The sequence below is a fragment of the Hemiscyllium ocellatum genome, chromosome 5 (assembly GCF_020745735.1).
Source record: "Hemiscyllium ocellatum isolate sHemOce1 chromosome 5, sHemOce1.pat.X.cur, whole genome shotgun sequence".
Lineage (NCBI taxonomy): Eukaryota > Metazoa > Chordata > Chondrichthyes > Orectolobiformes > Hemiscylliidae > Hemiscyllium > Hemiscyllium ocellatum.
Window position 1 is genome coordinate 87,831,857 of NC_083405.1, and position 15,204 is coordinate 87,847,060.

Consider the following 15,204-nt stretch of genomic DNA (forward strand, 5'->3'; position numbering starts at 1 on the left):
CTCAGAGCATGGTTAGGAACATGGGACTGGGATATCATAGCAATTACAGAAACATGGCTCAGGAGTGAACAGGACTGATAGCTTAAAAGTTTTACCTGCACATCCACTAATATCATTTATTGTATCCGTTGTTCCCGATGCAATCTCCTCTACATTGGGGAGACTGGGCGCCTCCTAGCAGAGCGCTTTAGGGAGCATCTCCGAGACACCCGCACCAATCAACCACACCGTCCCCTGGCCCAACATTTCAACTCCTCCTCCCACTCTGTCGAGGACATGGAGATCCTGGGCCTCCTTCACTGCTGCTCCCTCACCACCAGACGCCTGGAGGAAGAAAGCCTCATCTTCCGCCTCGGAACACTTCAACCCCAGGGCATCAATGTGGACTTCAACAGCTTCCTCATTTCCCCTTCCCCCACCTCACCTGAGTTCCAAACTTTCAGCTCAGCACTGTCCTCATGACTTGTCCGGACTTGTCCAACCTGCCTAGCTCCTTTTCCACCTATCCACTCCACCCTCTCCTCCCTGACCTATCACCTTCATCTCCTCCCCCACTCACCCATTGTACTCTATGCTATTCTCTCCCCACCCCCACCCTCCTCTAGCTTATCTCTCCACGCTTCAGGCTCACTGCCTTTATTCCTGATGTAGGGCCTTTGCCCGAAACGTCGATTTCGCTGCTCGTTGGATGCTGCCTGAACTGCTGTGCTCTTCCAGCACCACTGATCCAGAAGCTTAATTTTCTAGGCTATAAATGCTACAGAAAGGAAAGAAAGGGAGGCAAGAGATAAGGGGGAGTGGTGTTTTCAATAAGGGATAGCATTACAGCTGCACTAAGGGAGGATATTCCTGGAAATACATCCAGGGAAGTTATTTGGGTTGAACTGAGAAATAAGTGATCACCTTATTGGGATTGTCTTATAGACCCCCTAATAGTCAGAGGGAAATTGAGAAACAAATTTGTAAGGAGATCTAAGTTATCTGTAAGAATAATAGGGTGATTATGGTAGGGGATTTTAAATTTCCAAATATAGACTGGGACTGCCATAGTGTTAAGGGTTTAGATGGAGTGGGATTTATTAAGCATGTACAAGAAAATGTTTTGATTCAGTATGTGGATGGACCTACCAGAGAAGGTGCAAAACTTGACCTACTCTTGGGAAATAAGGCAGGGCAGGTGACTGAAGTGTCAGTGGGGGAGCACTTTGGGGTCAGTGACCATAATTTTATTAGTTTTAAAATAGTGATGGAAAAGGACAAACCAGATTTAACAGTTGAAATTCTAAATTGGAGAAAGGCCAATTTTGAGAGCGTTAGGCAAGAACTTTCAAAAGCTGAGTGGGTGCAGATGTTCGCAGGTAAAGGGACAGCTGGAAAATGGGAAGTCTTCACAAATGAGATAACGAAGTGTAGACAGTATATTCCTGTCAGGGTGAAAGGAAAGGCTGGTAGGTATGGACAATACTGGATGACTAAAGAAATTGAGGTTTTGGTTCAGAAAATGGAGGAAGTATATGTCAGGTATAGTCAGGATAAATCAAGTGAATCTTGAGAAGAATATAAAGGCAGTAGGAGTATACTGAAGAGGGAAATCAGGAGGGCAAAAAGGAGACATGAGATAGCTTTGGCAAATAGAGTTAAGGAGAATCCAAAAGGTTTTTACAATACATTAAGGACAAAAGGGTAACTAGAGAGAGAATAGGGTCCCTCAAAGATCAGCAAGGCGGCCTTTGTGTGGAGCCTCAGGAGATGGGGCAATACTAAATGAGTATTTTGCATCAGTGTTTACTGTGGAATAGGACATGGCCGATATATAATGTGGAGAAAGAGATGGTGACATCTTGAAAAATGTCCGTATTACAGAGGAGGAAGTGCTGAATGTCTTGAAATGCATAAAAGTGGATAAATCCCCAGGACCTGATCAGGTGTAGATTAGAGTGGTGCTGGAGCCCTTCATCAGGAATTTCCTGCTCCTCGATGCTACCTGACCTGCTGTGCATTACCAGCACCACTCTAATCTTGACTCTGATCTCCAGCATCTGCCTAGTTGATTTTAACCTTACTGCAAATCATCTTGCAAGGATGTCTACCTGATCAGGTGTATCCTAGAACTCTGAGGGAAGCTAGGAAAGTGATTGCTGGGTCTCATACTGAGATATTTGTATCATCAATAGTCACAGGTGAGGTGCTGGAAGACTGGAGGTTGGCTAACGTGGTGCCAATATTTAAGAAAGATGGTAAGGACAAACCAGGGAACTATAGACCAGTGAGCCTGATGTCAGTGATGGGCAAGTTAGTTGGAGGGAATCCTGAGGGACAGGATGTACATGTATTTAGAAAAGCGAGAACTGATTCGGGATAGTCAACATGGCTTTGTGCATGGGAAATCATGCCTCACAAACTTGACTGAGTTTTTTGAAGAAGTAACAAAGAGGATTGGTGAGGGCAGAGTGGTAGACATGATCTATATGGACTGGGAGACTGGTTAGCAAGGTTAGATCTCCTGGAATACAGAGAGAACTGGCTGAAAGGTAGAAGACAGAGGGTGGTGGTGGAGGGGTGTTTTTCAGACTGGAGGCCTGTGACCAGTGGAGTGCCACAAGAATCAGTGCTGGGTCCACTACTTTTTGTCATTTATATAAATGATTTGGATGTGAGCATAAGAGATATATTTGGTAAGTTTGCAGATGACACCAAAACTGGAGGTGTAGTGGACAGCGAAGAAGGTTACTTCGGATTAAAGTGGGATCTTGATCAGATGAGCGAATGGTCTGAGAAGTGGCAGATGGAGTTTAAATTAGATAAATGCAAAGTGCTGCATTTTGGGAAAGCAAATCTTAGCAGGACTTATACACTTAATAATAAGGTTGCTGAAGTGTTGCTGAACAAAGAGACTTTGGAGTGTAGGTTCATTGCTTCTTGAAAGTAGAGTTGCAGGTAGATAGAATAGTGAAGAAGGCATTTGGTATGCTTTCCTTTATTGGTCAGAGTATTGAGTACAGGAGTTGGGAGGTCATGTTACGGCTGTACAGGACATAGGTTAGGCCACTGTTGGAATATTGCATGCAATTCTGGTCTCCATCCTATTGGAAAGATGTTGTGAAACTTGAAAGCATTCAGAAAAGATTTACAAGAGTGTTGTCAGGGTTGGAGAATTTGAGCTATAGGGTGGGGTTGACTAGGCTGGGGTTGTTTTCCCTGGAGCGTCAGAGACTGAGGGGTGACCTTTTTGAGGTTTATAAAATCATGAGGGGCATGGATAGGATAAATAGACAAAGTCTTTTCCCTGAGTGGGGGAGTCTAGAACTAGAGTGAGAGGGGAAAGATGTAACACAGACTTAACTTCTTCACGCAGTGGGTGATATGTGTGTGGAATGAGCTGCCAGAGGAAGTGGTGGAGGCTGGTTCCAATGCAACATGTGAAAGGCGTCTGGTTGGGTATATGAATAGGAAGGGTTTGGAGGGATATGGGCCAGGTGCTGGCAGGTGGGACTAGATTGGGTTGGGATATCTGGTCGGCATGGACGGGTTGGACCGAAGGGTCTATTTCCATGCTGTACATCTCTATGACTGTATACCTAATGTCAATTCTGAGGATTTCCAGTGAAATCTCCAAAAATACATGGTATGATGCATAGTGACACTGATTTGTTTTAATTACAGGTTGGCGAACACTGTTATTACCATGGCAAAATCCAAGGAAATCCAAAATCCTCTGTGGCCATTTCAACATGTTATGGACTACAGTAAGTGGCAAATGATTTAGAAATTTCACATTGAATGTTGTTTTGAATTGCTTTGTTCTGGCTTCATCCTGGAATCTGTAGACATTATAACATGGAATCAGTCGGGTTTTGGGGTCTGTGGGGGTATCATTTATAAAATACGTTGCGTGTATTGGGTACAGTGCCTCAGTGCTTAGCACTGCTGCCTCACAGCACTAGGCAATCAGGTTCAATTCTCCCCACAAGCCACTGTCTGTGTGGACTTTGCGCATTCTCCGTGTTACAGTGGGTTTCTTCCCACAGTGCAAAGATATGCAAGTTAGGTGGATTAACCATAGAAAATACAGGGTGACGGTTAGGAGGGTGGGGGTGGGTATGGATGACATGCATTTTGGAAAATTGGTGTAGACTCAATACACTGAAGAGCCAGCCACTTGGAATTCTATATCAAGATTTTATTCATTGAACCAATGTTTGTGAGGAGCGGGAGAGGTTCTGTATCTTGAATTCTCCTCTGTTGAATTGAGAGGCTGTAAAAGTTATTTGATCTTATCCTTGCTTCTATTTTCCTTCAGTATTTACATGGGTGTGGGATAAAAATTTGATGCTACTCAACTTACATAGATACCCTGGAGGAGGCAGCGGATATTTCTAGGGGGAAAAAAGAGGCAAGGATAGTTACTTTCTAATTTCACAGGAAGTTTTCCTGAATGAAGCAAGCTTATCAAAATTTCAGGTAAATCATAATAATTTAGTTCCCCATCTTTCAGGGTCATGAATGTTGTAAGAATGGATAATAATTTTAAAAGCATATCAATCGCTGTTGCTTGTGTCCACGTTGAAATGCTGAGAGATCTGTGAACAATTTGGGAGATATTACTCTAATCATTCTGTCTTATGAAGAATGATATCAATTTTCTTTTACATCTTGTATGAAATACACTTCAACGTGAGATAGCAAGTTGCACATTTATAAAAATGGTAACTCAGCAGAATTTTGTTTGGTTTACTGTAGTTTGAACTCAGCAAGCAGGAGATGTAGGGAAAAATGATTGCATGCAAATTTGAAAATTCAGAAGTTCTCTTTATAACAAACATTGACCAAAAATATGCCTGCCTGATTTTATAGGAGATACACAGTGAACATTGATAAAACTTTTTTAAAAATCTCATTGCACTGCAATACACAAGCAGCATTGTTCTTGTAAATCATGCATTATAAAGATTCATTGTAAAGGTTCATAAATTTAAAAATAACTTTTATTGCATGGGATTTATATTTAGGACACTACCACTAAGATCATAAACAGTGAAAGTGCTCTGTCTTGGGTAAATCACTGACACACACTTGCTGAGTGTGCCCAATGCATACCTGAAGACACCACTTGGAGTGCAGCTGATATCCCATTCAAAGATCTCTGAGCTACCAATGCCACTGTCCAGTCTGCGCTGCACAGTATCTCATAGATCTAATGGATGTCCGTGGACAGTTTATGCATCCATGTACCATGATGTTGCAATGTTGCACATAGAGAAGAGTGTCAATGCAGTGATGATCATCCTGTGCTACCATATCTAAAATTGCATGAGGATCCAACTGGGGAGAGTATTTGCACCGTTACCTCATAAGAAGTTGGTTCTTCTTCCTCATGCACCTGAGGGCCTATAGTGATAGGAGGATAGGATGACGTTGGTTGGACATCTGCACATGTTGCAGACACAAGAAGTGATGATGAGAGGGGGCCGAAGAAAGTAGAAACCTCTATAGCATTGAAACTGTCCAGTGTCATTCAATGTGCAACACACAACAGAAGATGTGAAGTCCTCAACAATTGAAGCTTTGGTTTCATCAGGCCTTGCAGCCTCCACTCCCATTATCATGGTTATCTGCAATGCATCCGAAAATAACAAGGGCCCAGTACCAATGCTGCATTCTAACACTTGACACAGGCTTCCAGTCACCTTCTGCTTCCTGCCACTCAGCCAATTTGGATCCAGTTCCCCAAACTGCCCTGCAACCCATGGATTCTAAGTTTCTTAACCAGTCTCTCACATGACACCTTGTCAGAAGCCTTCCTGAATTCATGTTGACTACATCAACTGCACTAACATCTACACATCTACTTACCGCTTTGAAAAATTCAATCAAGTTTGTTAGACATGATCATCCCTTGACAATGACATGCTGACTGTTCTTGGTTATCCTTGTCTCTCCAAATGGAGTTTAATTCTATTTCTCAGAATGTTTTCCAAAATCTTCCCTACCACTGATGGTAGACTCATTTGCTTACAGTGTCCTACCCACATTCTTATATAATGGTACGACATTTGCTATCCTCCAGCATCTCTCACCTTTTTGTTGGTCTAGAGTCACGTGTAGGCCAGGTAAGAATGTCAATTTTCCTTCCCTAGAGATTCTTAGTGAGTCAGATTTTTTTAAATAACACTTGATGATTGTTTCCATGGTCACCATTGCTGAGACTAGCTTAATATTCCAGATTTATTCACTGAATGTGAATTTTTCCAACAGCTATGGTGGAATTTGAATCCTTGGCCCAAAAGCATTAATCTTGGCCTCTGGATTGTTAATCCATTGATGTTACAATGACACCCCAGTCTCTTTCCACCCTGCTAGGCCTATGACTGCCTTAAGTCATCAAACCTCCCCTTGGATCAATGGAAAGCTTCAAGACAACAAGCACGCTCAGTGTTTCCATCTGTGCTAGTTCTGCACTTGACTTGACCCACTTTCTTCACATCCCTACTGGCTCTAATTGGACAGAAAACAAATCTTCATACCAGTCAAAGGCTCACCTGAAAACTTATCTGGATCTTCTTTCTTGCCTCCATGGTGAAATCTCAAGATTCCAAGACTTATTGAGGTTTCTTTTTCCAGCTGCTGTGAAAGTAATGAAATCTGGCAATCACAATTATTTGTTTTATGATTAGATGTTTTGTTCTAATTTAGCTTCTGATAATTAAGGTTTACCTTGGTCTACGATGGTATTTGTAATTTTAATAATTTTCTGTAGTTAATTTTTTTAAATTAACAGTCAAAACGAATGAATTTACTATCTGCAATTATGAATTGTAATCTTAACTTTCTGTTTTCAATTTTTCTTAAGTGCAGTATGCTAGATAGCAAAGCTTGGGAGAAACTACTGAACACATCATTGTGAGGGAGAAGAATTAACATGAGTAGTTTACAGTTATTAACACAAGCACTTCACAAAACTTGGCACTTCAACCACATATGTTAATTCAGCTCCCTCACACTGTGGTACAATGACTTGCTTAAGACAGTTCACTAAATGATGTAATCAGCAGTCATTCTTCCAATAAAGGGGGATTGAGTCAGTGCCACATTGAGTAGGGAGACCGGTGTACAACTGGTCTAGTGAGAGGAGGAGGAGGAGGTTTTGCAACAAGTTCCTAGAAATATGACATTTATCACGCTTCTGTGTATAGTAAGTGACTATATTTTAAACAGTTTGGTGCCCCCCAAAGAAAAGTGAATGCTTTGACTAAGATAATGAAAATCATTTTTTAAGTATTTCAAGATAGGATCTTTAAGGGTCTGCAGGATCAAATTGATACCATCAGGTTTGCTGTCCTGCTGATCAGTGAACATTTAAGACTCCATTCTCCAAGACTCCATTCAAATGCTGTAACTGGATTCCACTTTCATCATATGAGCTATTGTGTACACTCATATCACTATTGTTCTGTATCCATTACAAGAACATACATAACAAAGCATATAGGGCAGGTCTGCAATAATAATGAGTTGGAAGGAATTCTAACTCCAAATGCAGCTTGTAGATTCTTCTTTTTGTTGCACATCTGAGAAGATTTCTACTTGTTACTTTAAAGCTGATGTTTTGGGCAAAGTCTGTGGACTTGCAAAGCCAATAAACTAAATCCTTCTTGTTTGACCAGTCATGTGAGTAACTTTATGAGCTGCAATTCTGGGGGTAAGCTTCTGATTTCAGTAACCATGTGATTTGCATACTTGCATGCACATTGCATTTGGGCACATCTTCTTCCATAGGCTCATTCTATTCATAATTTAATCTTCATTTTCAAGTATAAATTCCTTTGGCATGTTTGGTTTACACTGAAATTAAAGTGCTCTCTGCCTCAAAAACTTTACATCAAAGTAGTGTTGGAAATTTAACTCAAACCTTTTCTCAGAATGTCAAAACCACAGAAACCCACAATTAGATTAGATTAGATTAGATTACTTACAGTGTGGAAACAGGCCTTTCGGCCTAACAAGTCCACACCGACCCGCCGAAGCGCAACCCCAATGATGGGTTCCTTTTTCCCACTGTCCATAGGCCTTTAAATTCCTTGCATGAATAATCACAACAGTTTGATTTACTCGTTTCATCTTGTTTGTGTCCTATGAACTACTGCATGGTGGAATTGATTTCAACATGCAAAGAAGAGGATAATTATGTAAGTTATCACGGGATCTTAGAGATGTGTGATCTACCCTTTAGTCAGACTGAATGGCATGTTATTCTACAATCCTGTGATAAAGAGCAACAGAATGGATTACAAAAGGAAACAATTACAGACCTTTGCTATCTTACCTTGGTAATGCAAATTTAATAGAAAACAACATTTCTGATGTTGTTTTTCACGATGGTCTTTAATGATTTTCTAATTGATCCAAATGATTTCAATTAAAAATTATATTAATTCAGTTTAGAATGAGGGATTTTTGGTGTGGAGATTAAATTCAAGCACTTCGTACACAAACAAATTCTACATCAAATGTCAGTGCATCTGGTTGTGCTCCATTGTACAAATAATATTCTCTAAATGTGGTGCCTCAAATGTTTGGAAGGTGAAAGATTGTTGAATTACGACTGATATGCAAAAGCTTTTTGCATAATCGTTTTGTTATTATTTATTATATTATTTTGCTTATCATTTACACACTATTTCTGTGTGTCTCAGCATGGTTTCAGAACCATGAAATGGTAGGAATCTGTATTGCATTTCAGAATAAGCTTATTTAGAATAGTAGTAGTAGCAATAAATGATTAACTTTTATGGAATAGAGCTTCAAAGTACAAATTATTTGGATAACACTGGTAGAAAGCTCGTGTGGATTACTTCAATACTATAGATGTAGAAGACTAGCCTGAAGCATGGGGAGGATACTAACTAAGCTTATGGATGACATGAAGATTGGCTGGATGATCGCCAGTGAAGAAGAAGAATTTAGGTTACAAGAGGATATAAACAGACTGGTCAGATGGATAGATCAGTGACAGAATTTAATCCTGATAACTGTGAAGTAATGTACTTTGGAGGACGTAAGGAGTACTCAATGAGTAGCAGGACACCAGGAAGCTCAGAGGAACAAAGGGATCTTGCAGTACTTGTCTACAGATCCCAGAAACCAACAGAGCAGGCTAATAGGGTAGTTAAGAAGGAATTAAAAAGTGAGGGCTGCAGATGCTAGAGATCAGAGTCAAAACGTGTGGTGCTGTAAAAGCATAGCCAGTCAGGCAACATCTGAGGAACAGGAAAATCGACGATTCGAGCATAACCTCTTCATCAGGAATCCTGATGAAGAGCTTATGCTCAAAACATTGACTCTCCTGCTCATTGGATGATGCCTGACCAGCTGTGCTTTTCCAGCATCACACTTCTTGACTCCACTTAGGAAGGAATATGGGGTATTTGCCTTTATCAGTTATGGCTGAGATTATAAGAGCAGGGAGGTTATATTGGAACAGTACAGGACTTAGATTAGGCCACAGCTAGAGTACCTGTGTGCAGGTCTGGTCACCCCACTATAGGAAGAATGTGATTGCATTGGAGGGCGTGCAGAGGAGATTCACCAGGATGTTGCCTGGGGTGCAGCATCTTAGCTATGGAGAGAGACTGGATAAGCTTGGATTATTTTCTTTGGAGCAAAGAAAATTGAGGGGGGGACCAGATGGAGGTCATAAGATTATGAGAAATAATAGAGAAAACTCTGAAGGAAAGGGTAGGTAGAAAGAACCTGTTTGTCTCAGTTGGACGATTAATAACAAGGGGCCATAATTTTAAAGTGAAAGGCAGGAGGTTTAGAGGGGATTCGAGGCAAAGCTTTTCCACTAAGAGGATGGTGGGGTATGGAATGCCCTGCCTCTCCAAGTGAGGCCAGAAGCTTCACAATGTGTTTGAATCAAGGGTCATAATATTTAATGCTATGGGCGTAATGCAGGAAAGTAACAGCAGTGTAGGTACTGGTGTATTTTTGCTGATACAGACACTGTACTGTATGATTTGATGATTCTATGACTTAAATTTCTGATGGGGACATTAAAAATGTTGTTTCTGATTTTCCATCCAAATAGATTGTACAACTTGAGTTATGTGCTTGCAATTTTTGCATGGTTTCCTTCTGCCATAGGTGCTTGGAAAAATCCCTGGTACATTTTAACTTAATCCAGAACCACAGTTTTGATATTATGGTTTGTTAATTTTTGAACATTTAAAATGAATCTAACAGGACAATACTACAGAAGATACAGTGCAGAATTTCAACTCTGAAGGCAAAACTCATGCACTTTTTTCAGACTTGGGAGTACTTGTCAGAATTCGAGGTAACTGACAAGATTTTGGGTTGCAAAATGCAGTGCAGGTGGGTTAACTCTAAGTAACAGGTTAGCTGGAAAGGAGATAGGAGTGGAAGTAATTGGATAACACTTTCAAGGCATTGGCCAAATGGTCTTATTCTGCATTTTAAAATTCCAAGTAAAGTTTAAATGAAATTTCTATTCTTTTAAAAACCCCTGCAGATCCGCAATAATTAAGACTTGTTGTGCTGTATTGCTGTGCTTAACAGCCAAAGGAGTGGTTCCATAGCTATTTAGAATGTGATCCGGCCTCAAAATTGATATTTTTAATCAATGTGTTACAGTACCTCTGGGGCAAGTGGTACTTTCTGGCCTCGAGCTAAGTTCACCGCTGCACCACAAGAGCCATTACTTCTAGAACATAGAAATTAGAACAGTACAGCACAGAACAGGCCCTTTGGCCCTCGATGTTGCGCCAACCTGTGAACTATTCTCAGCTCGTCCCCCTACTATCCCAAAATTACCCATGTGCTTATCTAAGGATTGTTTAAATTTCCCTAATGTGGCTGAGTTGACTAAATTAACAGGTAGGGCATTCCACACCCTTACCCCTCTCTGCGTAAAGAACCTGCCTCTGACATCTGTCTTAAATCTATCACCCCTCAATTTGTAGTTATGTCCCCTCATACACGCTGACGACATCATCCTAGGTTATCTATGTTATATGCTTGCTGTAAAGGATTGCAGTGGAAGTTAGGCTTGCTATTTTATGTCAATGTGGAAAATTTGGGGATATTTTTAATCTGGGCATCCAGTTTAGCTTAATTGGTTAGATTGGTTAGAGTTTGAATCAGTTTTCCCACAACAGCTCTGCCCTCAACCTTACTCAGTAAAAATAATCGTAGCGCTTGGCCATTAGAGTCCTGAAGAAAAACTTTAATGTAAGCCACTAGATTGATTAGATTGGCTGCCTATTCTACATTCTATACATTTTTCAATTGTATGGATTAGGTTGAAATGATCTCTATAGTTTGTTTAGAAATTAAAAATATGCTGGAAAGACTAAGACATTTTTCACCAGAGCATAGGACGTTGAGGGGTGACCTTATTGAGGCTTATAAAATCAAGAAGAGCATAGATAGTTGAATGACAAGGGCTTTTTCCCCGATAGGTTGTGAGAGTTTAAAACTAGGGAGCATATTTTTAAGGTGAGGGGAGAAAGATTAAAAAAGGACATCAGAGGTAACTTTTTTTACACAGAGTTGTTAAAGTGTGGAATGAACTTGCCAGAGAAAGTTGTGGATGCAGGTACAGTTAGTGTTTAAAAGACATTTGGATAAGTTCATGAATAAGACATATTTAGAGGGATATGGACCAAACACAGGCAGTGGGACTAGTTTAGTTTGGGAACATGTTTGGCGTGGACTAGTTGGACTGAAGGATCTGTTTCCATGTTGTATGATTCTATAACTCTATCACTTTCGCACATGAGATAGAAAATTACAGTTCAGATTTGATTGTTGGATCATTTCAGGTCAGCAGTATTCCATGCTGATGAGATTTTATCACCATTATTTAGTACATTCACATCCATTTACAGCAGCTACTTCTTCATGGAGATTTGTTTTTGCTAGTTGGACACATTCCCAAAATTCCCACTGTAAAAAGGTGTAAACATATCATTAGATTTGGGTGAAAAGAAGTGTCCAATAGACATAATCCTCTCATACCTCTCACTGCCTTGAATTGTTCTGTATTTGATGTAAATGACATTGATTGCAGGTCCCATATTTTGCTGTTTGAGTAAAAGAAAAGGCCCTTCAGCTTTGAGATATCAAGTTTGGTTGTTGTAACAGAAACTTGCAACTTATTTAAGAGGAAACCTGGCTCTGCCCCTGAAACAGTGTATTCTACAGGGCTATGGACCATTTGCTAAAATGTCGAGTTAGAATGGGCAGCTAGTTGGTACATGATGGGCTGAATGGTTTCTTTCAGTACTGTCACATTTTTGTAGTTTGATGATGTTATCGCCTGAGAAAGACAAAAACTGCCACTTGCAGTGTGATTTAATTTGCAGTGTTTTAATCTATGTTTTGTTTTGTGGTGCATCTGAATATTAGGATCTTGGAGTTGCCAAGCTTTAACTTGTTGCCTGAAAAGGAGTACTCAAATCTTTTACCCAGCTATTCTCTTGAGTGACAGACAAAAGGCAAGGAACCGATCCGGAACTTAATTAAACAAACCCTTCTTTTAAACTTTTAACTTTTTAAGTACCAATACTCAATATAAAACATACAGTCAGTGTAACATTTACATCATCTAACAACTTCAACTTTATCTCATCTCATTTAACTTCACTTTACCTCACTTTAATTTAGTTCATGTTTAACCCTAACTCTTAATTTGATTTAATAAGTTTGGCATCATTCAAATACTACACTACATTCGAGCGAAGAGTCAACTTTGTTCTCTATGAAGGTCTCACTTCATGGTTCTTTGTCCTCTCTCTGAAGGTAACTTCAGAGCACATGCTTTTCTGTTCTCTTCTGGAAGCTTCTTTGCCTCTGAGAAAAATTCCTTTGTCCTGTTTAATTATTTGAAAATGTGCTCCATTCCAGAAAGATCTCTTGCTCCCAGCCAATGAATTGATAAAAGCCTGATCACATTGTTCAGGCTTGTGTTCCAGCCAATCAAACCTACTGGTAAACAATACCCAAATGTTTACGGCAAGTTGTAAACAGAGACATTCCATACACCATATAAAGTAGCAGTGGTGCCAGTATGTCTAGACGTGGAGGTACTGGGGTTAAACTGGGATGGATAAAGTTAAAAATCCCACAACACCAGGTTATAGTCAAACAGGTGTAAGACATATCATGACCCTGCTCCACAGCTACCCGATGAAGGAGCAGCGCTCCTAAAGCTAGTACTTCCAAACAAACCTGTTGAACTATAACTTGGTGTTGTGGGATCTTTAAGTATGTCTAGAGACCACCATGTCACTTGCCTTATTTGGTCAACACGGGAAGCTACAGGCCATGATCAGAGTTTAAACTAGCTTGACCAGAATTCCCAGCATGCTTAATTATAGCTCTTCACTGGTCTTGTCAGCATTTCTGCTGCTGGCCACCTGACCACAAAGTGGTACTTCCAAAGTTCTTCTGTATCTTTCATTTAAAGAATTTTACACTTGAACATTTTGTCATATTCTATTCATTGCTTAAATACCTGACAGTGTTTAATAAACAAATTGGCAGCACCTTACTCCTCCTGCTGTGGAAAACGGAATAGTTGCACCATTTACTAAGGTGATGAGTCAATTATTCTGGAACCCATTTGTTCTTATATCGTAAGGTTAATTAATTTATTGGAAGCCATGTGCCCATTAAGTAACTCAATTATTTAAAAATAAAATCATTCTAGGGGAATGCATGATGCTTATATAGTTGAGTTGATTGCCTGTACCTGGTGGCCCTTGAGAAGGTGGTACTCCATTACATTCCTGATCCAATGTCAAAAAAATGTTCCTACAGTGTTGTTAGATGGACCATTCCAGTTCTGAGTCAGATCTTGGGTTCTGAGTCAACAAGAATGAGGGAATGGTGGTATATGGTTAAGTCAGGATAGTAGGTGGCTTAGAGGGATCTCTTATCTAATAACTCACCAAATGAAATGCTTGCTAAGGCAAATTTTCATCTAAAGTACTTTGTTGCAGTTCTCTGTAGTTGGGAGAGCTGAGAAGAATAATTTACTCACTAATTATTCAAATACAATAGCATGGAGTTGAAGGGAATTAGAGTGGTTTCCATTTGGCTGTCCAACCCAAAGGTAACCTGGAAAAAAGATGTAGAAAAATTATGAGATGCTTAAGTATGCATGAAAATTATTATTAAAAATAAGAGACAGGAACATAAAAGGTAAATTCCAAATGCACTTGTACTTGGGTTGAACTAAGAAATATATGCTTGCCAAGCTACAGCCAGAGTATTCGACTTGCATCTATCCATTTTTTTTCAGTAAGTTACATCTTTGTTCTTTCATTATTCAAATGCTACCTTTTATTTGAAGAACAGACACATTAAGGTGATAATTGTAGAGGGCTTCCAGATACCTATACCAATTGCTGCAACCTTCAAAGTTAAAAAAGATGTATATAACTATGTCAGGGAATGTGAAAACCTATTAGCAAACTTTGGTAGAACAATCAACACCTAATTTTGAGCTAGTGGACAGTCAGGAAAATCTAATCTAATCTAATCTAATCTAATCTAATCTAATCTAATGTCAGGCTGGCACATGGCCATGATGTTTCCCTTTTGCGTTTCTGATAATGGATCAGTGTTATTTTTTTTCAGCACCAGAAGTGTTAGAACATCTTTTTGGTGGCCCAGGGCAGCTGATGGCATAAATGCAATCAGCACATTATCAGGAAATCAGAGCCAACAAAGCTGCATGCATCACACTTACAATGGAATTGTGCTAGGCAGCATTGATTTGTTTTTATTTATGGACATTCCTGAAGAAAATTCTGTTCTCTTTATAATGCCTGTAATGGAGTTTAGTGTCCTGTTCCTGGCACAGAAGTGAATGTTTGTGAAAGTTCCCCAGGTTGGGCTTCATAACCTCTGTCAGAATTATGTTGAACAAGTGGAAGAAACTTTGTGAAAATCCCAAAACCTTACAAAGAATTTTTCTCATTTTGTATCCTCAGTGGTATGTTCTATGATGGAAACTACACTTATTTGGTTGAACCAGCACAAAGAAATGATCAAAATACTTTGGTAAGTCTTATTTCTCAGACTATAAGAAATTAGTTTCTGGATTAGTGGTGCTGGAAGAGCACAGCAGTTCAGGCAGCATCCTTGGATGCTGCCTGAACTGCTGTGCTCTTCCAG

The 15,204-nt window shown here is 39.9% G+C and overlaps 1 protein-coding gene across 1 annotated transcript in view; it reads left to right on the forward strand.

Moving 5' to 3' along the window:
* Positions 1-15,204, forward strand: part of adam22 (ADAM metallopeptidase domain 22) — a 365,020-nt gene that overhangs the window by 150,296 nt on the left and 199,520 nt on the right. The window contains exons 5-6 of the mRNA XM_060825702.1: positions 3,664-3,746; positions 15,021-15,090. Of these exons, the coding sequence (XP_060681685.1) occupies positions 3,664-3,746; positions 15,021-15,090 (153 nt within the window). The remainder of the gene's footprint in view (positions 1-3,663; positions 3,747-15,020; positions 15,091-15,204) is intronic.